The sequence below is a fragment of the Rhineura floridana genome, chromosome 12, assembly GCF_030035675.1.
Source record: "Rhineura floridana isolate rRhiFlo1 chromosome 12, rRhiFlo1.hap2, whole genome shotgun sequence".
Taxonomy (NCBI): Eukaryota; Metazoa; Chordata; class Lepidosauria; order Squamata; family Rhineuridae; genus Rhineura; species Rhineura floridana.
Window position 1 is genome coordinate 32,444,590 of NC_084491.1, and position 26,189 is coordinate 32,470,778.

Consider the following 26,189-nt stretch of genomic DNA (forward strand, 5'->3'; position numbering starts at 1 on the left):
TTGCATCCTAATCCTGAACGCTCTTGAAATGTCTGGGAGGGATCAGAGTCTAAGGCCCTCACATGCCATGAGGGCTGTGTTCTCCCTCCACTGTCAGAAGCAGTATGCTCCCGAATGCCAGATGCTCTGAATCACAAGTGGGGAGAGTGTTGTTGCGCTCATGTCCTGCTTTTGGGATTCCCACTCAGGCATCTGATTGGCCACTATGAGAACAGGATGCTGGACTAAATGGGCCATTGGCGGTATCCAGCACACTCTTCTTATATTATTATGTTCTTAAGAGCTTGACAGGACTAAGCAGTAACTTGTGGTGTGTGTTCTAGCTTTAGCCCCTGCCTTACCTCTCTCTGCCTTAGTCCATAGCATGGTGGGGATGACGCTATTGACCAATAAATCCATATTATATATGCTGTGCCTGGATGTTACATAGCCTGAAAGCCCCTTCTGCATTGCAAGTCGTCCTAGGGAGGGGACACTTTGCAGTGGAAAGCAGGCAGAGGCTTTAGCCTTCCCCTGCCATCCACTATTCCCTGAAACGCCACCCCTCCAATCCCCAGTTGTTTTATTCCTCACCAATCTTCTGGACATGTGTTTTGCTTGTTTTTAAGATACCTTTGAAAGCCCTATATCACTATTGGAAGTGCTGCTAGTATTATTTTGTTTTCACTTGTTTTAAATGGTTTTACCTAAGAGCATGTGAAAGGTGAAATCCAAGAGATAAAAGAGAGAAGCATATTCTTTTTTCTTGCAGTATTACTTGTGACATTTTGAAAAGGGCTCCCCCACCCCCGCATACATTCATTATCATGACAATCAATGAATGAGAGTTTGTGATGAAGGTCGAACCACTCAACCACACTGCCTCACAGAATGCGTGCCATGCAGCATTTGAAATAAGATGAAATAAATCCTTATAGGAACAATCTTTTAAGAACATTGAGGGCTTGACATGCTTAAAAGGCCTCTTGACACTCGTACAAAAATTTGTTTTTGGAGCTCCTAAAGACACATGTTCTTGATTTTTTTTCTCTCCCTTTCATGTCAGTGCCATCCTTGTATGTATAAAATGAATAGTAAAATGCTGGCAAATTCAAGTGAGAGCTGCGTGATGTAGTGCAGGCATGGGCAGACTTCAGGGATCTACTTCGGTTTTTACTAGAAATCCTGAAATCCACCAACAGGAGTCAGGTGCAACCCCCTCCCCCCAAAAAATATACATGTGGAATGAAAGAATTCTGAGCCTAGAATTTTCTTTGGGTACCTGAACTCAACTCTCAGTTCCTCCACAAAAATAAGTGGATTACCCTCATCTCAGTTCCCCCCCCCCCCATTTCAGCTGTATAATATGGGGACCGGGGGGATCATTTTGTTGTTGCCATTGTTAAACAATAAGGAATGGGAAATCCTTGCTGATTTAACCAGAAATTTACCAGTAGGGCCCAGCTGTTTTACAGTGAACTGAGTGTCTGACTTGGACCAGAACGACATGGACTGCAATCATTGCTGTGCCAAGATGCTTTCTTAGGGATGCTGGGCCAGTCACTCACTCCCAGCCTAGATAATGTCCCAAGATGGTTGTGATGATGATAAAACAAGATAACCTCTGTGGGTGCTGCCCTGATCTCCTTTGTGGAAGGGGCCAGGTTACAAATGTGACAGACAAATTGTGTTTTTTTCAGACTCTGGTGAAATTTTAATTAATTTCATGTCCATCTGCTGCAGGTGTGGTATGCTGCTTCATATGCTGAATTTGTCAGTCAGAAAATCCATGATGTATCTGAGGAGGAAAGGAAAGGTATTTCTTTTTGCTTTTTCAACTGAATTTTTAAATCAGAGGTATGTTACAACACTTAATAGCAATAGCAGAACATCCAGCTAGACTCGAATAATAATTTGATCTATGTTGAGGCTATATTGCCAAGTTTTGTTTGTTGTTAAATACATTTCTACATAATTAGTGGTACACATTAGTAGAGGTTGCATTTTATTGATTCCAATGGTAAGAGCTGGTGTTGGCAAACATGGCCTAAATTGAAGTACCAAAAAAACCGCTCCTCTCAGTTCCCATCACTATGATGGATGGTGTGCAGCCGCTGTCAGCTTGAATCTTTATGGGGGGGAAGGAACTAGAAAAACATACAGATTCTAGTGGCTTTACTGAAAGATTCTGATAAATACTAAACCTCAGAAATCTAGACTGACCTACAGATTGAGCAATTCATCTTCTATGATTTACTGTGGCACAGAATTTCCATTCCTGAGAATTTCCACGTCTTTTAAAACAAAAATGCAGGCATTAAGTTCTCATGATGGAGAGATGTTTGAAAATGTGCTGGCTGGTGCACTGTGGACATTTCCATGCAATTCACATGTATTTCAAGCAATTTCTGCAGCAACCATATTCAATTGGCTGCATCTAATATCTTCCAAAGCTGCAATAGATAGGGCAAATACCCTGCATGATTTTCTAACTTTTCTTCTTAGATTCCAGGAATGTTTCCTCCCCCATACCCCTCCTACTATCCTCAGTAGTTAATATATTTAATTCCTGCCCTCTCCTAGCCAATAATTCTTTGTGCAAAACGCAAAATATTTAATTAAGAGTAAAACATGGAAATTGAGTGAGTTTTTGCAAAGTAAATGTTGTAGAAGTGAATAATTTATTTGGAATGCAGAATTTAAGTTACAGCAGTAACCAGAAGGGCTCTTTCCAATGGGTAATCTGCTGAGCTCCTGAGTACTTTTGTAAAGTGGAAGAACTAGAAGGGATGTATTCCCTGTCTGCTTGTCATCCTCTTTGACCTTCTGAAACTCACTCACGTTAGAGGAGGAGAAGATATAGCCTGTGAGCAAAAGATGTGTGGAGCCATGTTCCGTAGCATCCTGATCTCTGTGGCCCAATGAAAGTACTGGGTGGGAGGGACTGTTTGGTAGAAATCTTGAAAGCTTGATGGTGTCTGAAGTTTTCCTTATCGATTGGTCTAACCTGAAAACGCAGTTCTCCGAGAGCAAGAAAAAAACTGGCCGTGTTATGAGTGCAATCGACGGTTCATGAGCTCGGAACAGCTCCAGCAGCATCTGAACTCCCATGATGAAAAGCTGGACTTCTTCAGCAGGTATTTATCAGTGTGCAGAAGCTCAGCTTTTCAAACCTAAAGTTGTTCCCTGCAGGCTCTTGTTTGAAAGCAGAGGAGAGAGAAACAGATTTCTGAGGAAGAATGTACAGAGATATAGGTTGTGTGGCACAATCTCTTGGACTCAGGTGTTTGTCTCCTTCCCAAGAATGGGGTGGATTGCTCCAATGCCATGTAGAAGATGGGGGCTAATTTCAATTTCTATATATTCCAAAGGTTCAAAAGGCCAGGATAACAGCAAGTTAAGTAGGCGGCAGAATAACTTACAATGTAATCAGGGAGTGTCTTTCAGGCTTGTGTCCTCCTTGACTGTAGGAGTGGTCTTGTCTTGCATCCCTTTGCCCAAGTCCATTTGGGTTCAGAGGCTAATACATTGCAGCATACCTGTGCATTCCCCCATGCTGAATAGCTAATGGCCCATTGGGAGATCTCTGCGGCAGAGGTGGGTGGTTGCCTTATTGTGAGAAGTCATCCATGCCAGTAAGAGATAGGAGAGGTCCTCATGGACCATCCCAGTGTTTGATACTTTGAACCATGTCACTGTGTGTTTCTGTGTGGGTCAGAGCCAGAGCTGATAATGGGCAGAGCCAGGGACAAAAACTTTCTGGATTGACCAAACCAAAAGAAAGTCTGTTTTCCTTAAATGTTCACCATGGCTGCCTCAGAGTAGAATCCCCAATCCTATGCAGGTCTTCTCAGAAGTAAGCCCCACAGGGTTTGAGGGTATTACTTTCAAATAAATATACAGGGGATTTTTAAAAAAATACAACAGACCAATACAGCTACTGTTCCAGAAAACAAATGAACATAATTCCTTTCTGACTTTAGTGTGTTATGAAACCTGAAGTCTACCATTTTGTTCTTAGAAAGCTGGCAGGGGATTTATTTTCTCCAAGCTATAGAACCAGGAAAAAAAGCTTTGAAATAAGCAAGTAAAATGCTCCTTCCACTTGTCTTGGCACTACATAGAAGGAGGAGAAAACATTTTCAAAAGCCAGGAAAAATGAGAAAGTGCACAGGAAGGAAGGGACTCTGAAGGCATGGGGCAGCCTCAGGAGGTATTTGGGGCCAGATAAAATGAGGTTGAGAGCCACATGCAGCTCTGGCATCACAGCTTGTCCATCTGTGAACTGAATTGACATGTTTTATATCATATCAACAATCTGGACCATATTCCAGCAGCAGTATATCTCTGGATACCAGATGCTAGAGACAAACAAGAGGGGAGGGTTCTTGCTTTCATGCTCTGCTTCTTGGGGAAGGACTGTAGCTCAGTGGTAGAGCATCTACTTTGCATGCAGAAGGTCCCAATTCAATCCCTGGCATCTCTAGGTAGGGCTAGCAGAGATTCGCTATATGAAACCCTGGAGAGGCACTGCCAGTTAGTCTAGACAGTTCTGAATTGATGGACTAATGGTCTTACTCAGACTGTTCCTGTGCTAATGAGCTTCCTGGAAGCATCTGGTTGACCATTGTTGGAAACTGGATGCTGGGCTGTTTGGCCCTTCATACAACCTGTTTCCATACTCCTTATAACCACATGAATATATGTCTTTGCCAGCTGATAGATAACAAAGCTTTTCCAGATTTTATGGTTGGAAGACTTTTGTCAAACTGATTGGACCGGTTAAGTGTTTGACAAGACTGCCAAATGCAGATCCCTCTCCTTTAACCCAGACTTTTTTACATTTTGCAGAGCAAGAGGCAGAGGCCGTGGACGAGGGAAACGAAGATTTGGACCTGGCAGGCGACCAGGTCGCCCTCCTAAATTTATGCGCTTAGAAGTAACCAGTGAAAATGGAGGGAAATGTGCAGAAGGGACACAGGTATAGTTGATGGGAGTGGGCAAACATGTATCCAATGAAAACTGGAGAATGGGTCTGCTTAATCTCATTCCTGGTCATTCCCCCAGTCCATATAAAGTTGATCCAGAACTAGCTTCATGTCATGCTGTGTCCAAGAACCGGAGAAATGGCAAATACTGGGGGCAACATGAACAGGCAAGCAAGTAATCCAGGAGGGGGTAGGTCAGTAGCTTCTGTCAGTGGCAAATTGCCAGTACTGAACATGTACAACAGACATTGAAGTTATATAGCAGGCAGTCACATGGAATTGGCTTTCCAGGATCTCCTGATTCCCAGACCAAGAGGATTCTAGTCCATGGTCTTAGTATTCTGGAATGAACTGCTATAGTACTCTCCTCTGAGAAATGACTCTGATAATGCAGGGAATAGAAAATGGATGCCTGACCTGCAAGGGTCCTGGCTCAAGTCCTCCAGAGTCTGACCTTGCAGTAGATTTAATTCTTATAGTTTGATGTATCATTTAATTATTTTGATTATTTCATATTGTTTTGGCAGTAATCAAGGTGGAGGAGAGATGGAGTAGTTGCCCTAGTTTTCTGCCTGCTTTGCTCATACGCAGGCCACATATTTCCCAGAAGTTGGGGGAAACAACACAATCATGGGCTCTCTGGAATATCTGACATGTCATTCTCCTGGTCTAGAGCTTATGTGCCAATGTGGCTCTTGTGTGAGGAGCTCTCCCATTCATTTCAGTGGAGATACAGATTGATGCATTAAGAGGAATTCCCATCTATGTGCATGTTGCAGTACCCATGCCCTCCAAATATCACTAGATTGGAGTCCATGAGTTTTATTCAAAGCCTCGAGGAGGATCCAGTTGGAGCTGAGCTGAAATTATAGTCAGTTTAGGGGAAATGTTGCCACCACCAATTTTCAGCACTCTTTTCAAAGGTTTTTCATTTATTTTTGCCTATTTTTAGTGCATTGCACTTGCAATGTGCAGTTTCCAAGCAAGCCTAATTTTTGGATGAGAAATCCTTGAGCTTGTGTTCAAAGGACGAGCCCAGGAAAGTGTCTGAGTCTCTGAAAGAGTGAGGTGTGCAGTCAAAAGACTTTGCTCAGGAAAGCTCTGTGCCTCTCTGAGCCCTGCTTCAGCCCACATAACTGTTAATAGCCTTGGCCCTGCCCTCATGGATGAAGCTGCTCACACTTTTAAATTTTAGAACTTTTATATTCATTGGGCTCCTCTTATGCTTAGCTTGCCAGATGAAGCAAGTTTGAATGTGCATGATACTTACATCAACACATTGTAACAATTTCTGGCATTTTCCAAAAGCTGCTTTTTAGGTTTATGTTTAATAAGAATACTTAAGAAAACCTTTCAAGAGGGCATGTGTGCAGCAGCAGCTTTTTATGCGATCCGATGCTAGTGCTTAAAGAAGGAGAGTGTGCCTTACTTGAGCCATCACCTTTTGTCTCCTACTTCCTGGTTCTGTCCTGCAAAGTTGCACTCTGTTTTCTGGAGGAAAGGGGTGAGTAGTCATTGCCACCAAGCAGTTCCACATCCCTTCCCTGAACTTTATATCAAAAGTGGCTACATTGAGGATGTTGCTTATTCTTGCCTTTCCTCAAAAATAGACAGAGACGAGAAGGGGTGGGAGGCAGCCTCTCTTTCTCCTCCCTACCCCACCAATCCATTTCTGATGAGCAGCAGTTCTTGGCAGGATATTTTGGATGCAGCCACCTATCTTTAAAATTATTCCCTTCACTTAATGGGAAAAGCTTAGGGAGCGGAGTTAAAGAAAAGTCTTTATCTCCATTCTGTTCCTCCAGTGGGTTACTTGAGAGTAAGCACCCCAGCAGGAATTTGCTCAGAGGTAATTCTGTATTGCAAACTTTTAGCAAGATGAGGACAATTCTGAAAAATCATGTCCTTCTCTTGGTATGCAATGGATTAGCACTCTAAAGCCAGCAGTCTGGGTTACAGCCATTGCTGTATTATGGTACAATGGGTGGGGGATATAACTGCTACCTATTTGATCTGCAATTTCAGGACTTGCTGCATTTCTCCAGCAAGGAGCAGTTTGATGAGGCTGGGCAAACCACGCTGAATGGACTGGACCAACAGGAACAAACGGCGGTGCCACAGGAAACGCCGTCGTCATTGGATCAAGAGCCTGAGAGCCACCCATTACAGCTCCAGCCGCATGAACAGACTGTGGTGGCTACCCAGAGCACAATGACCGCAGACGACATGCGCCGAGCGAAGCGTATCCGGGTAAGTGAAGAACTTGGCAGCTGGCTAGGGTTGTTTGTACTCCCCACACGTCTATTGGTTTGCTGTTAAGGTCATCACCATTTTTACTGGCTCTGTTTACTGTGCCTTTAGACAGCAGACTGATACACAGAAATTAAGCAGGCAAAGTTTTTCCCCATGATTTTATTTCCTTGCTTAAAATGTTTTTGCCTCCTTAATTTCTGCATTACAGGCTATTCTGTAAAGAAAGGGTTGCCAATGTGGTGCCCTCCAGAAGTTGCTGGACTACAACGTTCATCGCCTGTGATGACTGGCCATGCTGGTTGGGGCTGATGGCAGTTGTAGTCCCAACAACATCTGCAGGGCACCACATTGACCACCACCCTTTGCTCTAACAGCTCAGAAGCAGGGCTAGTAAAAATAATGGTAATCTTATTTGTACACTATACTGGCATATGGTGAAAAACTGATGCCCGGAGAATCTCAGATTTCAGTTTATAAAGCAAAGGGTTTTAGTGATTTTTGGTCACAAGCTCAGACACCAGAGGGTAGAAGATGATAGACCTAGCAGTCAGTGGCCAAGGCTTCAGTGCCACAAATAATTTCCATGGCAATCTCTGTTGGTCTATTTACCCCAATCTCCATACCTTTCCTCCCCATTCCTTTCATTCCTTGCATTCTTTTGCCTTTCCAAAAGAAAAAAATATCTGAATTTTATGAAAATCTGTATCTTGTAAACACTGCAGTTTTTGCCAGGTAAATACATAAATCTGTATAAGTATATTTAAGTAAACACATATATTTACTTAATTTTTATATTTGTTGCTGGGTATAGAATTAGAGTGTCATTAGTTCAAAACTGGGGAAGGATGGTTTGATGTAAAACACACACAGCCCTGCTGATAATTTCTCACTTAGCATTTTCTACTAGAAGCTTGATTTGCCTGTTAGATAGTAATGACCTTTTACCTGAAATTGGTGTCGGTTTCTAAACTTCCTACATGCGACATTTCAGGCTGAGCACATCTCATCGCTTGTAAAAAGACAGGCTGACTTCACACAAAGAGGTTGCTGCCTCTTTGTGGATGCTTGATTTGCCTGCTGGTTATTGCTGACCTTTTTCCTTAAATTGGTGCCAATCTTTAAACTTCTAGCATGGCATTTCAGGCTCAGCACATCCCATTTCCCTGAAAAGACACACTTCTCACAGATTGCTTAGTGCCTTTTGCAAGGAAGAACTGGGCATCAATTTGATGTTCATTTGCTTCTTGATTCTTTCCTGGAAATCTAGTTCATCCAGGCTGGCAGGTGGGAGTATTCCAAACAGCCAGATGAGATGGTGTGGCCTGCTTGCAGCACCATCTGTGTGTATGTCGCAGCTCTCTTGGCACTAAAAGACATTGCCAAAGAGGCACCATGACCTTGGCTCGTATCCATTTTTCCTCATACGGCAAATATTATTTTTAATGTTAAAATTCTTTCTCGGGGCTGCAGACCTCGCCTCTTCCTTTGTGAGATTAAGGGCTACATTGAGAACTTTGCATACCAAGAACAAACACTTTGAACCTCTCCTTTCTGGCAGCAGCGTGCTGCTCTTCTGCCAAGTGTAAGAGAGAAATTCAGACAAGTCATCCTCCAAACTATTCAGTAGGGAGATCATTTGATGTAGCTTGAAATCTTTTTTCCCCACCCCTGCTTTTCTGTGCATAAGATTTTGATTTAAAAAACCCAACAAACAGCTGCAAACAGGTTGAACTTTAATTCATTTGTAGTGAGCATTTTTTTTAAAAAAAAAAGTCTGTGGCTGCCTTAAAGAAAATGAGCAAGGTTTAAGTTAATTACACCAGAATGATTCAACACCATTAAAGAACTTACTCCACGGACAGGATTGTCACATGAAGAGTAAAACTTGGAATGTTCACCTTCCTAAATACAGAAACAGCAATGCACATTGAATAGCTTTTATTCATATAATTGTTTCTTCAAGAATCTTGCATTTTTAAATTTCTTGTATTTAAAAAAATCACTTATTGTCTTACTTTAGATGATTTCATAGCATTCCAGAAGTAGGTTGGACAAGAAATGATTCTCAACATTCCCTGAATTTTTTTTTTACTTCAGCTTGAAATGCATTGGGCTAGAATCACTAATGGATTTTTGTGAGAAGTATCTGGATATTCAAGACTGAATGATATTCTATATGTATCACTTATGTGAAAACTAAATTTTATAGGGCTCCATTACAGATTATGACATTGGTATTTGTAGGCTGCTTGTGTATTTGGCCCTGCAGTGGGATTAAACTTTGCTATATGGAGTTTCCATCTTCTGCAGTGTTAGACAAGGTTCATTTCCTTGTTTTACAGACTGTGTTGGCATGCCACACCTTGCTACCTCCTGAATGGATTTTGGCCATAGTTCCTCATCATATATGTAGATTAAAAGGGAGGATACCCCTGCTCCTACTTTCATGTACTTGTAGGAGTTTTGATTTTTTTTTAATAGCCCCACATGGCATGCTGTGTTTGAAACTGAGAAGATTTGCTATTCAGAGTGGGGAAAAGTCCATAATTCCACTGAAGGAGTTCTTTGAAACTTGGTCTGTGTTTTATAGGTTAATGTTAGCCTTGGTAGGAGCGGGCTCTGGCACAGTAAAGGGGCTAAGGCAGCATTGATGGATAGGGGTCCAAACTGACTAAACAAAGTGGGCACATGAGCAAGATGGGATAGGCCCATGAGTATGTAGGCATAGAACAGTGTGGGAAAGTCAAATGGCTTCCATGAGTGGTAAAGCCTTGGAGGCTAGATAAAGGAAGCTGAAAGTGGTTGATTGCCTTTTGGTTACATGGCTTCTAGGCTGGGCAGGATTCAGCCTGGTGACCACTGCTGACTGGCCTAAACTGCCTGCAGTTCCCTCTTGCCTCAAGTTCTCCTAGTGATGTATGAAGAGTCGGCACTCCAGGTTGACCCCTTTTGCTCCTAACAGGGAAATATGGAAATTGTCTCATTGGAGCAGCTTGGATTAGGATAATAAAACTGGACGGGAACAAAGGGTCACATAGTCCAGCCCTCTTTCCAGCAGCAGCAGCACCACCACCAGTAGCAGCCACTCTCCAGCTCTAAACAGATGCTGCTGTGCAATCCAAACGATATTGAGCCACATGCAAAGAGTGGCTGTTCTGCAGGTAGTCCAGGATGACTCTAAAACAAACTCACAAATATGCCACAGAGATTGACTATGTTGCTCCCAGTCCATTTCTGGGCACAATTCAAGGTAGTGGTACTTAACCTTCACAGCCCTAAATAGCATTGAGTCCTGGGTTCCTGAAGGATCATTTGCCTTCAAGGGAGGGAAGCTAACAGATGGGTCCCTTGAAGATATGCATTTGTACCTGCGCTATTTAATTTATTCATAAATGATTTGGAGTGAAAAGTCAGGCAGCCGAGTCTGTAGATGTCACCAAATGGTGAAGGATGGTGGAAACTTGAGCAGATTGTGAAGAACTCCAAAATGGTCTCTTCCAGAAGACAACAAAATGGCAACTAACCTTTAATGAAGGAAGTGTAAAATGTGGCATATATATGAGAGAGAGAGAGAGAGAAATCCAATTTCATATGTACCCTGACGGAATCTGAAATGACTGTGACTCTCCAAGGAGGACATCTTGGGGTTGTGATGGATAGCTCAATGAAAATGTCCACTTATTTTGTGGTGGCAAAGGAAACAGCAAATTCCATTTTGGGGAAATATGAAAAAAGGGGATTGAAAAGAAAACTGCTTGATATTGTAAATCTCTTACCTAGTGCTGCCACATTTAGCATATTTTTTTGCAATTCTGGTTGTTATCTTAAGAAGGGTATTTTAGAGCTGAAAAAGATGCAGAAAATGGCAACTAAAGTGATCAAGCAGTTGGAACAGCTTCCTTATCAGGAAATGTGAAAGCATTTTTAGGTTTTTCATTTAGAAAAGATGATGTCAAAGGGCAGACATGATGGAGATTTATAAAGCATGAATGATGTGGATAAAGTGGATAGAAAGAAGGTTTTCTTCCTCTCTCATAATAGTCAGTTTCGCTCAGTGGAATTCAGGGCAGCAGATTTAGGACAAATGAAAGTACTTCTTCACACAATGTATAATTAGCTTATGGAATTTGCTGCCCAAATGTGATGAGAGCCACTGGCAAGCTGTCAGAGTAGTGCCGAGAGTAAGGTAACTGGATCCTATTGCTAGAGTCTCCAGACTTGAGGCCCCTAATGCCTTACCATTTAATTTTGATGCTTTTGTTAAATGTTTTCCTTGTTTCCTATTCCCCAGCTGTCACTTTTGTTAGCACACTTCCCAAACGATGAAGGATATGAACTTACCAGTGAGTCACAGGGGCCTTTTAAGCAGACTGGTAGCAATGGGTGTATAAAAGGCCAATGTGAGAGGCCAGTAGAGAAGAGTGTCGGCTTTAGGTATGGAGTGGGAAAACTGGTTTACATTCCAGATTATCCCTGAAGTGGACAAGGTGGTCCTTGTATACATCACTATTTCTCGGCCTAGCCTACCTGAAAGGGCTGTCGTGAGGATGAATATATGAGACAGGAGATAGAAATGAATATATGATAGGAAGTACAAATCAAAGCCTTAAAATTTTATTGATGATAATAAATTGTGGGTAATCATCAATGCTAGCTCTTCTCAGATTAGACCCACTGAAGTTAATAGACAGGTTCACTAATTTCAGTGGGAATACTCCGAGTAGGATTTAGTTGAATACAACCCAATGATGATAATAATGGAAGATGATTATGTTCCAGATTGATGATTGGAACAGGACTAGAAGAAACTGTCCCACTTAATATAAAGTTTAACAAAGGGATTTAATACTTTTGGCAGAGATTATGGCAGAACCTGACATACCCTATTTTTCCCACTACGAGAGCCTTGCAGTCTGATAATGCTAGCTTTCCTTCCAGGGTGCTACATGAATGACAGTGGCTATCATCTCAGTGAAGTTTATGTCAGAAAGAATTTTACTGGATTTTATCCTGCATTTATGAAAAAATATGTAAAGTTTCCCCCCATCTTATGTGGTACTCTCTAGGCTATTATTTGCTGAGAGGCATCTCTGCTCAGGCCTGATTCAGGACTGAAATTACAGAGAAGCCCCATGAGACAAGGCAGTGGTGGAGGGAAAACAATAGCACCCTGCTCCCTTGTTCCAAAGGGCCCCATTTTCAGAAAACGCTTGTTTTGGAACAGCGAGGCTTCTCAAGGCTGAAATATCAAGCTTCAAGCCTGTTAGTGCATTCAGGAAACTGGCCACTGCAGAAGGCAAGGCTTCTGTTTTACAGTCTGTTTGGTAACAAATATTTTCTCTGCTCTGATGCTTCCTGCTCAGTTGGAGCTGCAGGTAGGTTTGTTTTGTTTTGTTCCCCTCCCTCTGCCCTCCCTAAGTGAATAAAATTGCCTGCCAAGTTGTTTCATGCAGCTTCCACTGGATTTGCCCATCCAGGTTTCCCCCACCACCACCATTAGGTAGCTGCTTTTATCAGTCACTTTGTGGTGGACATCAGGTGTATCCCCTATATCAGGTGTGGGGTTCTTTTGGCCCTCCAGGTGTTGCTGAACTACAACTCCCATCCGTGCTTGCTGGGGCTGATGGGAGTTGCAGTTCAGCAACATCTAGAGGGCCAATGGTTCTCCAGGCCTGCCCTATATATATAGAGAGAGAGAGAGATTTCTGCACATAGAAAATTAGAAAGTTAAAAAAGCTCTTCTCCCTATCTGCAGGAAAGGTGAGTTCTTTTTTCACATAGGGAAACATTCAAGCATGTGGTTCCCCACTTCTGGCCTGATATGGTTTTGCCTCTGGATGGATGTACCATGTAATATTTCCAGATGTGTAGTTTGGTTCTTATTCTCTTATTATTGGGCTTCTGTTCAAATAATGGGCTGCCTGGTTCTTTGCCACAATGTTTATAGCAGTTTTAATTCGCTGAGTGCTCTATGCACTTGATCATGTTCACCCTCTCAACAGTCCTTTGAGGTAGGTTATTTATTATTTCCTTTTCCAGACATGTAAAGGCTGCGAGCTAATGATTCGCTTTAAGACGTCCAGGACTGGTTTAGACAAGCTGTGTCTGTGCATGAGCTTTGTTGCCTGCCCTGGATATACATTTCCATAGGGAAATTTTAGCATGTGAACTGAGCACAGTGAGATATAGTGGGCAGCAATTCCTGTGAATTCAGTGGCTGGAAAAACAAGATTGCAGCAGCTGGAAAAGAGAACAGACTCTGCTGGGATTGCAAGAACCTGTTGGATATACTTATAACTGCTGTATTCAACAATTTTTCATGCAGGAAAGTGGCTGAGGAAGATCGGGATCATTTGCATGTAAGAACAAGGACATATTTGATTCAGACCCAAAGAACCTTCTGTATGCCTGCAGTGCATCTGAGTGTATCCAGAAGGACTCTGAGTTTCCCGTCTGCCCACATTCCCTTGCGCTTGATTAAATGCTACTCTGGAATGTCCTCTGACCATCAGGAGCAGTAGGTGGAGAGAGTTATGTGGACTGCAATGAGGAGGAGGCCGACGAGTAGAAGAAGAAACACTAGTGACCATGTAGCCCTTTAGATTGCATTTATTGTATGCTGTGCAACAGCTCTTGCTCATATAGCAGAGGTATCCTAGGGCCAAGGCCAACTCTAATAGCGTTTAGGATGAATATTGGTTTCTTCTAAGCAGCCATGATCCAGAAAACCTCATATCTGTTTACATGGTATATGTTCAAGGAACACACAAGTTCTTTTCCTTTTTCCTTTTTTTTAGCCAGCACTGGAGAAACCTAAACTGATTTCAACCAATATTTTTTGTCATGGAGGATGTTGAAGTTCCATGTGCTGCTCTGTGTGTTGTGTAAGAGGATGGTGGGTCACCTGAAGGAGAGACCCTGGCAGGTGTTCTTCAAGCCCCTGTAAACCCATCAGCTCTATGCATCTGACAGGCACTTTCCATTTCCAACCAGAGCTTTGTCCATGTTGCATTAAACTTTCCTTCATCATACCTACTTGCTATGCTAACTTGGGAACATGAAAGCTTTTCCAAAAGGAGGCTATCTGCTGCCTGATATATGGAGATTTGGGGTGCATACTAATAACTAGCATGGTTAAATACAATTGCTCCCCCAGTCTCGCCCTGGGATTTTTTTCCTTGTTGGTATGGATCAGAATTAATATTTAATGTCTTGAGAAGTAGAGTGGAAAACAGACAATGGTTAATAATAGAAGAGAAACTGCAGCCCGAGAGTGCAAATTTTCTTTAGTGTTTTCTCCCACTCTGTGGGGGTATAGAGAGTCCTGTTGCCTTTTCAATCTTCTGCTGCGCTGCTGTCTTGTAATTGAAGATCTAGTGTACAAAAACATAGAAATGGCTCCCACACCAGCTACCTGCCAACATCAAAATTCCTCTTTAATTACTGAAGCAAGACTGCAAAGCCAGCTGTGCACTGTTCCTACTGAAGCCAAAGCAGATATTAAGAGAAGACTCTGCTGAAATGGGTTAGAAGGACTAAAAGGACATGGGAAAAGAACGTTGAACATTTTAGTGCCATTTATATGGAAAGAAAGTGGTACTAAGAGCGAAGGTACACATAACATCAACAGAGGTGGTTTAGTAGCAACGCACATGCTTCTCTGTGAGGAAAAAATGATGCGGTTCTACAGGTTTTGGGAACTTGTAAAGTGAAATCAAGGGGAAGCTGATTCCTTTCTTACAGGGAAACAAATGCTAATTGTGGTGGTCCCTGCTTGTTAGTATATATGGCATCATCAATACGCTTCTTTCACCTTTCCTTCCTTCAATCCCAGAACAGTTTTACAACCTCAGATAATTTCTTTAAGGTAAAAAGTGGACACATGTATGCATATATGCTTCTTAATTAAAAATATCACAAGGCTACATGCTTGCCCCACACAGAATTGTCCTGTGATATAGAAAGTGACTTATTTTCTTCTTTCTAAAAAAAATTTTTTTGCAGTGGATAAAATCAATTTGCATCTGGAAACCATTTTATTAAAGGAGCAACGAGGCTTCTATTGCTGCGACAAAGAAACACTCTAACAGGAAGGCTGTTGCTTACATTTTGGTTCGTTGTCTCAGTTTTGAGGCTGCCTAGGGGCTATAGTAACCAAAACAATATTAAGGAATTCTGTCAATTTATCCTAATGTCATATCTATCTTTACTTCAGGGTGTATAATTAAGTTCATATACATAGCAGCAAAAAACTCTTCCACTGTAGATTAATGATAAAGTCAGAATCTGCAATGCTGTTTGTGAGCATAGATCCTGTAGAGGTTACTTGTTCCACATTAACTTTGCATGCAGGGTACAGAGATATGATATTATGGGTAGAGCACTTAGAGTAAACCCACTGAAGTTAATAGACATGACTGACTTTGGTTCATTAATTTGAATGGCTCTACTGTAAGTAGGACTTCATTGACTACTAACCTATGTATGTACCCTAAAAATTACACACTGGGCAGGAAAATGTTTATTGCAGGTACAGTTCAATCCATATACTAATTCATGCAAAAATTCCCCTTGGGTTTAGTGACTCTAAATCAAACCTGTATACTGTTCCAGAGGTATAAAATTTTACCAATTGCCCTTTTAATTCTGATTCCAGGCTTAGTACAGTAAAATCTCCCTTAACTGCTATAGTTCAGAACAGGTGTAACGCTCTGTATACAGATTTGTATAGCATGCATTTGTAATCCTATATAAAGAGCAAGGAAAATACAGAGTTACACTGGTAAAGGAGAAAGTTACAGGGAAAAACCCTTCATAATTGCTTGCTGTAATCAGTTTTTGTCTCATTTATAAATGGCATCAATTGTCCTGAGTTTTTCTAGAGCTAAACACATTTTTCTTCATGGCTAAGTACGACATGCCTATGTTTTTCAAGCCTGAACAACTAATATTTCAGTTGTCACTAAAACTTTGCCTCACATTGCCTTCATTAAGTTTCATTTGTTTTCCAGAGATCATGAATCATGTTAAAAAGAAAATGATGGGTTTCTGATATGCTTTCTGATTAACAGAATGAAAACTGATTTTTTTTTCTAGCGCCTCAGTTGTACAGAATGGAGAAGGAAAGAAGCAATTCCAGAGCATTCATATTAATGTCTAAAGAATTGCTGCTCCAATTCTTAAAACCAATTTAATGCCTCAGATTTTGAATAAGGCATGGCATGCCTTAATATTCTCCACAGGATCTTTTGTTAGATCTCAGCCAGAGTCCCATGAAACCTTTTCAGCAGCTAGCCTAAAGCACTGCTTCCTTTGGCAAGCAAAATAAAAGAATGAGTAGCCTGCTTCTCTCACACAGTTCTTCCAACAGAATTTGTTAGGCCTGGGATGGGAAGCCTATGGCCTTGGAGATGTTGTTGGACTACATCGTTCTTGACCACTGGCCATGCTGACTGAGGCTAATGAAGTCCAGCAGCATCAGGAGAGCCACAGTTTTCCCAACCCTGTGTTAGGTGAACCTGTGTTGATTGGAGTTTCTCCTCTTCAGCAATCTTGTATTGGTTAGAATTTCTCTCCTCCTCCCCTGATAATAAGCAGTTAAGGAAACCATTGCTCAGTGGTAGCAACCGTGCCACAAAGGTCCCAGGTTCAGTCCCTGGCAACTCACAGGGAACAGGCATCATCATGCTAAAAACATGCCCCCAAGGAAGGATTTGTTCCACAACAGGCCCAGCCTAGAATAAATTGCATTTCAAGCACCTGGAGTTATCACTCTTCCTCTCTTTATATAGTAAGTAAGTAAGTAAAATTTAATTTTTGTGTCGCCTATCTGGCCGAAGCCACTCTAGGCGACGTACAACATTGAAATTGATAAAATACAATATAAATACAGAATAAAATACAATGCAGTCCACCATAACCATTTTAAATAGCAGCAGTATAGAACAATGTAGGGCAATCAATAAACAATTTAAAACAATCATAGAAAAATTAGCCCACCCAGGAGATCCCGAAGGCCTGTCCAAAGAGCCATGTTTTTAAGGCCCGGTGAAATGTATCCAGGGAAGGGGCATGGCGGAGATCGAACAGGAGGGAGTTCCAGAGAGTGGGGGCTGCCACTGAGAATGCCCTCTCTCTAGTCCCCACCAACCTAGCTGTTTTCATTGGTGGGACTGAGAGAAGGCCCTGTGTGGCTGATCTAGTCGGGCGGCTTAATTGGTGGTACTGGAGGTGTTCCTTCAGGTAAACTGTGCCGAGACCGTATAGGGATTTAAAGGTTAATACCAACACCTTGAATTGGGCCCGGAAAACAACTGGAAGCCAGTGTAGATGAACTAACACCGGCGTAATGTGGTCACGGCGGCAGCTATTTGTGAGCAGACAAGCCGCTGCATTTTGTACCAGCTGTAATTTCCGGACCGTTTTCAAGGGTAACCCCACGTAGAGCGCATTGCAGTAGTCTAATCGAGAGGTGACCAGGGCATGTACTAACAGTGGGAGCTGATGAATTGGGAGGTAGGGTTGCAGCCTCCGTATGAGGTGTAGTTGATACCAAGCTGCCCGGCTCACTGCCGAAATTTGAGCCTCCATGGACAGCTTGGAATCAAGAACAACCCCAAGGCTGCGGACCTGATCTTTCAGGGGAAGTCTCACCCCATTAAGCTTCAGGTCAACAACACCCAACTTTCCCCTGTCACCCACAAGTAGCACCTCGGTTTTATCAGGATTGAGCTTCAGCCTGTTTCTTCCCATCCACCCACTCCCGGATTCCAGGCACTTGGACAAGGTCTCCACAGCCAACTCCGGTGAGGATTTAAAAGAGAAATAGAGCTGCGTGTCATCAGCATATTGGTGACACCGCAGCCCAAAACTCCTGATGATGGCTCCCAGCGGTTTTACATAGATGTTAAATAGCATGGGAGAGAGGATAGAACCCTGTGGCACTCCACAAGTGAGGGGCCAAGGGTCTGAAACCTCATCCCTCAATGCTACCTGTTGATGCCTGTCAGAGAGAAAGGAACGGAACCACTGTAAAACAGTGCCTCCCATTCCCAATCCCTCCAGGCGATCTAACAGGATACCGTGGTCGACGGTATCAAAAGCCGCTGAGAGATCCAGGAGGACAAGAAAGGTGAATTCTCCCCTATCTAATGCCCTCCTCATATCATCCACCAGAGCGACCAAGGCTGTTTCAGTACCATGTCCAGTCCTGAAACCCGATTGGTATGGATCCAAATAATCCGTTTCATCCAAGTGTGCTGACAACTGGCTGGCCACCACTCGCTCAATGATCTTGCCCAAAAATGGCAAGTTCGAAATGGGGCGAAAGTTGTTCAAGACTTGGGGATCCAAGGAGGACTTTTTTAAGATGGGTTTTATAATTGCCTCCTTGAGGGCCGGTGGCATTACACCCTCCTTCAAGGATGCATTTACCACCACCCTGATCCCTTCGCCCAATTTCTCCTTGCAGTTCATAAGGAACCATGATGGGCAAGGATCAATCAGGCAGGTGGTAGGCTTCACCGTTGAAAGTACCTTGTCCACATCCTCAGAAGGAAGAGGCCGAAACCGATCCCACTGAACCGGATTGCAACTGGTCAACTCTGGATCCTCTACTGCATCCACAGTGTACGGAATCAAGTTCTTCAGGTGTTCGACTTTATCGGCAAAGTGCCTTGCCAATTTGTCGCAGGAAGCCTTAGAATGCTCCAAGGGTTCCTGAGCAACTGGACCGACCAGGCTTCGGACCACTTGGAACAACTTCCTGGGACAGCACTCTGCGAATGCAATAGAGGCAGCAAAGAAATCTTTCTTTGTTGCCTTTATTGCCACCTGGTAGGCAGCTATTGCTGCTCTAACATGTGTCCGAGCATCTTCAGAGCGGGATTTCCGCCACCGGCGTTCTAGTCGTCTCACCTCCTGTCTCAGACTTCACAACCGGGGTGTGTACCACGGTGCTGTCTGAGTTCTGTTCAGGGGGAGAGGACGTTTCGGAGCCACCTGGTCTAATGCCCTGGTGATTCCCTCATTCCACTCCATCACCAGGGTTTCGACTGGGCGACCTTCAGCAGGTTCCAATTCCCCCAGCGCAGTCAGGAATCCATCCGGAACCATCAGGCGCCTGGGGCGGACCATTCTAATAGGTCCTTTACCCCTGCGGAGTGTGTGTGGCATCGAGAAGTCAAAGTTCACCAGATAGTGATCTGACCATGACACGGGGGTAAGAGAAATAGCCCCCAACTTCAGAGCACTCCCCACCACTCCCAGGACAAATACAAGGTCGAGGGCATGACCGGCTACATGGGTGGGCTCAGTGTTACTAAGGTGCAGTTCCCAGGAAGCCGTGGTTTCCAGGAAATCTCGAGGGGCTCCGATGAGAGTGGTCTCAGCATGTACGTTAAAGTCCCCCAACACTAATAGTTCTGGGGTCAACGTTCGCACATCCGAGACCACCTCCAGCACCTCGGTCAGGGAGTCTGCCGTGCAGCGGGGCGGGCGGTACACCAGCAGGATCCCCAAACTGCCCTTTGGGCCCAACCTCCAGTACATGCAGTCAACAAACTTGGTCCTTGGGAGCGGAGGCCTGGTGAAAATCAAGGACTCCTGATAGATGACTGCCACTCCCCCTCCCCGCCTTCCTACCCTCGGTTGCTGCGCATAATGGAAACCTGGCGGACACATGGCCTCAAGAATGGGAGCTGAGGCCTCGTCCAGCCAGGTTTCCGTAATACACACCAGGTCTGCGCACTCATCCAGTATCATATCATGGATGACAGATGTTTTTTGTGTCACAGACCTGGCATTACACAGCAGCAGTCGAAGGTCGGTAGGAATCCTGCATCCCCCAGTTGACTTATGGTTTTGGGCAGACCCGGAACAGGGAATGGGTATTACGCATCTATCCCCTGTTCCTCTAAATTGACGTGGTCTGCCCCTAGCATCAGTCCAGCGCCTGCCGCCCAATCTTGATATAACTTGGCCCCCATCCTTCTCTGTTCCATCCCCCCTTGGTTTACACATGCCCCTATCCCTGCTGCCTAATGGACAGGCCTGTCCTAAAACAATAATAAAAGCAAAGACCCACCCCGTACACCCCGGAGACTGCCAGCCACTCCTTTAAGACCGCAGTAAAAATAAAATAATTTAAATCATACACTGTCCACACTCATACATTCCAATGTACATTATAAATTATAAATTAAATCATAAACTATCCGCACTCATACATTCAAACATACATTTACTACTACACTATCACACAATCAATCTAACACACAGCAACAACAATCCATTTGATGGCTATAAAGTGAAAGTGGAGTAGTAGAGATGGTATCAGATGGTGTTAGATGGCATGACGTGACAACAAGAACACAGCAGAGTCCAGCAACAACGCCAGTGCAGAGATGGCACTCGCATCCAAGCGAGCTGGCAGGACAACAGCAATATCTTGTCTAAGAACCTGGAGTGTCATTACCAGTCAGAGCCAATGATTTTGGGCTAGAAGGACAAAGAACCTGACCTGTCCTAAAGCAGCAGGCAGTCTTCCTCTGATGTGATGTCATCACATCAGGTGTTTCCCTGACCCAGCTTCACATTATTGGCTGCTGGTGGGGGATGTGCTAGGTGAGGAAGAAACACACAACATGAAGATGCCTTGTCATGGGTTTTCTTAACGGAAAGGGGGGGAGCCTGACACAGACTGGTCATTTTTGGAAGCAATCCAACAGTCAGTGTGCGATTAACACATACAGATAAACCAGTTCAAAAATATATAAAGCATTGCTCACCCAAGATCTGTATACTGATATAGTCCTTCTAAAATTCCATACACAGTTCCATCCCAAGAAGAGCTTCAGAACAGACCATATGCACCTGGCAAGTGATGACTTCAGTGCGTTGAATATTCCATAAAGATAAAAATGTATAATCAGCCCCTGAAAAGACTACAGAATTTGCACATGATTAGCATTTGTCAGATTACTTTAGTGCAAGAGTGGGAAACCTGTAGCCCTCTGGATGTTGCTGAACTACAGCTCCCATCATCCCTGACCATTGGCTATGCTGGCTGGGGCTGATGGAATTTAGCAACATCTGGAGGGCCACAATTGCTTTAGTGGAAGGAGCTTGTTTCCATAGAAATTTGTAGCGCTCTATAGCCCCTGTGTCAGAATCTGTTGTCTTTAGGGGCAGGGCAACAACAAACGGAGCAAGGTGAAAGAGATCCATAGCCAGCATGAAGCATCAAGAATAAAGTCTTCTAGTTGTTCAGAGTAATGAGCAAGCCTGACCCAGAAGCATTTACAGAGGTCAGAAGGTGTCCCACCCAACCCCACTCTTGTCTGCTGGTATAAAAAAGGCTTTCTTGCCAGGTGCATTCAGTCCCCTTGCAGATCCCTTTTGGCCTGAGCTGGCTGGCAATGTACAAACTGAATCCCCATTAGAGATCCCCTGGGTTGACACCCCATATGCCCTGATAAGTGTGTGTCTGTGCTTTTGTGCATTTCATTTCACTGGACGGACCCATATTTTCTTCACCTATTTAAATGAATGGAGCAGCCCTTGCTGGCAGAAAAGCATCATGATGGTGACAGACCTAATGCTTCTGTAAACAAACTGCTGGATCAGGGTAAGAGTCTTTCAAAATGTGTCTCGATGGGAAATCATAATACAGACACTAAAGCCCTGTGCCTCTTCCTAGCTCTGCTGCTGAGTCAACGTTTTGTCCTTAGGCAAATCCATTTCCCTCTCTTTCTGTTTCTCCAAGTGCTTCTTGCAGATAGGTTATATATGCCATTTTTGGAAATTTAACTCTTCGGTGTCTTGTTTAGTTAACATGCCTTTGCTTGGATGTATCTTTTCAGAATGCTGCTCTCCAGCACTTGTTCATCCGAAAGTCATTCCGTCCCTTCAAATGCCTGCATTGTGGGAAGGCATTCCGCGATAAGGACAAGTTAGATCAGCACTTACGGTTCCATGGGAGGGAAGGAAATTGTCCCCTGACCTGTGACATCTGCAACAAAGGCTTCATTAATACCAGTGCCCTGGAGAGTCACATGAAATTTCACTTGGACCAAAAGACCTATTCTTGCATCTTCTGCCCTGAGTCTTTTGACCGCTTGGATCTGTTGAAAGATCACGTGGCAGTGCATGTTAACGATGGTTGTTTCATATGCCCTACCTGTAAAAAGCGCTTTCCAGATTTTATCCAGGTGAGTAATAGGTGGATTGAAAGTACTGACTTCCAAGTCTTTTTGTCACATTGGTGCCCAGTAGGGTCTCTGTATCGTTTTGTTTTCTCATGCTGAGAATCTGCAAGAAGTCAAAGGCAAGATAAATTGAAACATTTTCTTTACACGATCATTGCCGTGTAGGAAAAATTGTGCACACAATGATTTATGAAGTGCAGTTTGAGAGTTTATTCTGCTTTCAGTCCATGGGATGGCCAGCTTGATTTACTAATTAAAACAAGGGCTGGAAACCAGTTTGAATGTTTTAACTGATTAATCATCTGCCTTTAAAGTAATTAATTGATTAATACACTGAATGTGTTTTAACATTATCACGAACTCCATATAGATGCGTTTTTAGAGATAAGACTGAGATAACACAATTTGACAAACAAAAGCTATAATTTGTTACTGCAAATAAAGTCTTTACTATTTTTATTTTATTCATTACAGTTGCACCTTGGAACCAAAATAATTTCAAAAATATAAAAACTGCCCTTCACTAAATCTTGCAAATTAAAATTTGATCCTCAATGACTAAAATTGGCTTCTACTAATTGTTCAAGGAAATCTATAGTTAATTAAATTTATCAATTAAATCTTTTTTAAGCATGTTTGTATGCCACCTTGAGCTCTTCGGAGGAAAGGTGGGATACAAATATAATAAACAAACAAACTCCACACATCAAGAGTAATGATGCTGGAAGGGGGGGATGATATTACAAATGTAATGCTCATTTTTTCTTGTTCTTCATGGCTTCTATGCAGTCACACATACAGTTCTTTGCTTGCTCAGAGTTTTGTTTGGTAAGCTTCTGAAGGTAGGGTAGAGTTCAGGCAGGCACCGCACCCCTGCCCTCAATGCACATATATCAGTGGTCCCCCTCTTTCCTGCTCAGTTCCCTTTTGACTGCCACAGAGGTAGCATAGAACAATGCCTTACACCTAGGCAGGGCCGGATTATCCATTAGGCCTAGTAGGCTGAAGCCTAGGGACCCGGAGCTTTTGGGGGCCCGTGGGGCACTGGCCTGAGGACCCCTGGAGCTACAGAGGTCCCTCCACTCTCCTTCTGCGATCCACAGAAGCAGGACAGGAGCCACGGATCGCGGGACAAGAGCTTCTGAACCGCCCACCATCCCCCCGCTTCACTTACCTTTTTCTCCACTGTTTTTTGCGGTTTGCCATCAATCAAGATGGCGGCCGAGGTTTCCCTAAGGGGCTGAAGCCTCTGCCGCCATCTTGGTTGATGGCACACATGCGTGCCTAAGAGGAGAAGGGCCCCCCAAACACCAATCAGCCTAGGGGCCCTCCTCAGCTTAATCCCGCCCTGCGCCTAGGTAGACCATTGGTTCATCTTCCATTGTCTTTCCAGGGTTTCAGGCCCAGCCCTATCTGGAGATGTCAGGGACTGAACCTGCATGCAAAGCAGATGCTCTACCACTGAGCTACGGCTCTTGCCTATGTAACGGAACAGCTCTCTTGCTACAGTGTTCCCCCCCCCGTAATGATTATTACCACACAAACTACCTCTTTCTTTACTTCAGCTTTTATTCACTCTTTTTCTTATTCATGGTTATATCTGTCTTTTGTTTTGTTTTCTTGGTCACCCTTATGGGCATGGACTCTCTCCCCCCCTCTCCTGTTTGGCCTTGTGGTTCAGTTGGCAGGCTTTTTCCTGTGGCACCAAGCTGTCTCAAAATGATGAGCACAAGCTCTGTCTGTTGTGTTTGGGGGGCATCTCACAAAGTAGACATTTGCCATCACTGTCAAGTAGTTACCAGGTAGGCACAGAAGAACTGAGCCTCCGGGCTATGCATGTTCTTGTGAGAGAAGGCTCTTCAGATGGCTGACGAGGTCTAGACATAAGTGGAACATTCTAGCCACAATGGCTATGCTCTGCCTCTACTGTTGGAGGCAGTATGCTTCTGAATACCAGCTGCTGGAAACCATAGGAGGGGAGAATGCTCTTGTACTCAGGACCTGCTTGTGGGCTTCCCACAGGCATCTGGTTGGCCACCATGAGAAAAGGATGCTGGACTAGATGGGCCACTGGCCTGATCCAGCAGGCTTTTCTTATATTCTTATCTCAAAATCTGCTGTAAGCCAGCTCTGACTTCAGCTGTGTTGAGGGCTGACCCATCGTATCCTGTTGTGTCATCATTAGAGAAAGAGGGTTCCACTTGGGATGCTCATGCCATAACTACAGATCCCAAGACCAGGAATTTGCTTGCAATTCCATTGGCTGCTAGCCTGGCTAACCATACCCACAGCGAGACCGCTGCTTCTTTGATGTTGAAGCTGAAGAGTCTCAGATTCAAAACACCCACCATCTTCAGAACCCTTTAGGCCTAAAGAAGAAGAAACAGGTTAAATATTAGCTGGTCAAGGTTTCTAAGACATACGTACATGTATGTGTGACATCCTCCACATGTTACTTGTTTGCTGTAGGAAATTTATTATATGAAGAAGCTGTAATGATATGATCTGAGCAGTTATATTTCTCGTTTCCACTTCTGGAATTTTTACTACCCCATTTCATGTGATTTTGTGTTCATAATTAAATATGTTTTATCTGTAAAGTGGCTATTACTTCTCAACTTCCTAAGTGCTTGTATTGAAAAGATAAAAGTAACAAAAGCCCTCTGTGGTATCATTAGGTCTGAAAAATAGTAAGATTTCATGAGAGATCTGTTTTATCTTCAGTGCTCAGACTTTGAGGTTTCACTGAATATTTGATCAGAGATCCTGCTGTGAGCTTGATGAAACAAAGGCAGGATTCTTTCATGGGCCACTTCATAGTTTTCTGATAGGTTGAGGTATAGGAGAGACATCTCTGGCCCCAAACACTGAACAGAGCTGGATATAATGCTCAATCATAGCTCTATTATGCAATTGTTTGCTGAGTACATATACTCAAGAGGGTCCCAGATAAACATCTTGCACCTGAGTGTCCAGGGGAAGGACAGGGGAGTTTCCTGGGGCAGAATGTATACTGATAAAGGCAAGGTCAGCCTCTGTTCTCCCCCAGCCAGGTTTTAGAGTGTAGTATCTCAGGCATGATGCCGATGCTTAGACTGCTATCTGGCAAACAAAATAGAAGGAGAATGTATAGGTAAGCAGAGTTCTTGGAATGTACTCAAAATGAATCAATACCTGCCTAATGTTTGGATCATTTAGATCAGGTCCTGCTCTTGCAAGTGACAGGAAGGAAGAGAAATGAATGAGCATGTTGTTTCAGTAACAAAGATTACAGACATAACAACTTATGACATAATACAGAAAAATGATGTAAAACTTCATCCATCCTTTCCCCATCAAGCTTCTCTCCCTGTTACTCTTCTTTCTACTTCTCCCTACAACAAATGTCCAAATGACTCATTTTGCCCATACTCTGAATCACAGAACTCTTAATAAACATCTGTGGATCTGATTATAGTTCCCAAATCGTATTTTTTTTAAAAAACAACTCATTCACACAATGCCACCAGTCCCAATAACCGTTGATAAGTAAGGTGGAACATCTTTTTCCCAAGCTTCAACACCAGCCTTTCAGCCAGTAATGCAGTTCTCCACAGCCATAATTGATCATGCTTATCAATGGCCTAGATTAACTAGATATATCCTAGATGGTAGGATTGGCCAGTTCCTCTATTCTTAAAGCCACGCTATGCTGTGGGCCAGAATAATCCATGCCCCAACAGATGGTCAGGTTATATACTACTACAACAACAACCAAAACATA

At 43.4% G+C, this 26,189-nt stretch overlaps 1 protein-coding gene across 13 annotated transcripts in view; it reads left to right on the top strand.

Annotated features, from left to right (window-relative positions):
- The window catches only part of PRDM10 (PR/SET domain 10), a 107,005-nt gene that overhangs the window by 58,283 nt on the left and 22,533 nt on the right, over nucleotides 1-26,189 (top strand). For all 13 annotated transcript variants that reach the window (XM_061592655.1, XM_061592656.1, XM_061592653.1 and 10 more), the window contains 5 exons: nucleotides 1,723-1,795; nucleotides 2,999-3,116; nucleotides 4,831-4,960; nucleotides 6,993-7,217; nucleotides 22,082-22,429. In XM_061592655.1, the coding sequence (XP_061448639.1) occupies nucleotides 1,723-1,795; nucleotides 2,999-3,116; nucleotides 4,831-4,960; nucleotides 6,993-7,217; nucleotides 22,082-22,429 (894 nt within the window). The remainder of the gene's footprint in view (nucleotides 1-1,722; nucleotides 1,796-2,998; nucleotides 3,117-4,830; nucleotides 4,961-6,992; nucleotides 7,218-22,081; nucleotides 22,430-26,189) is intronic.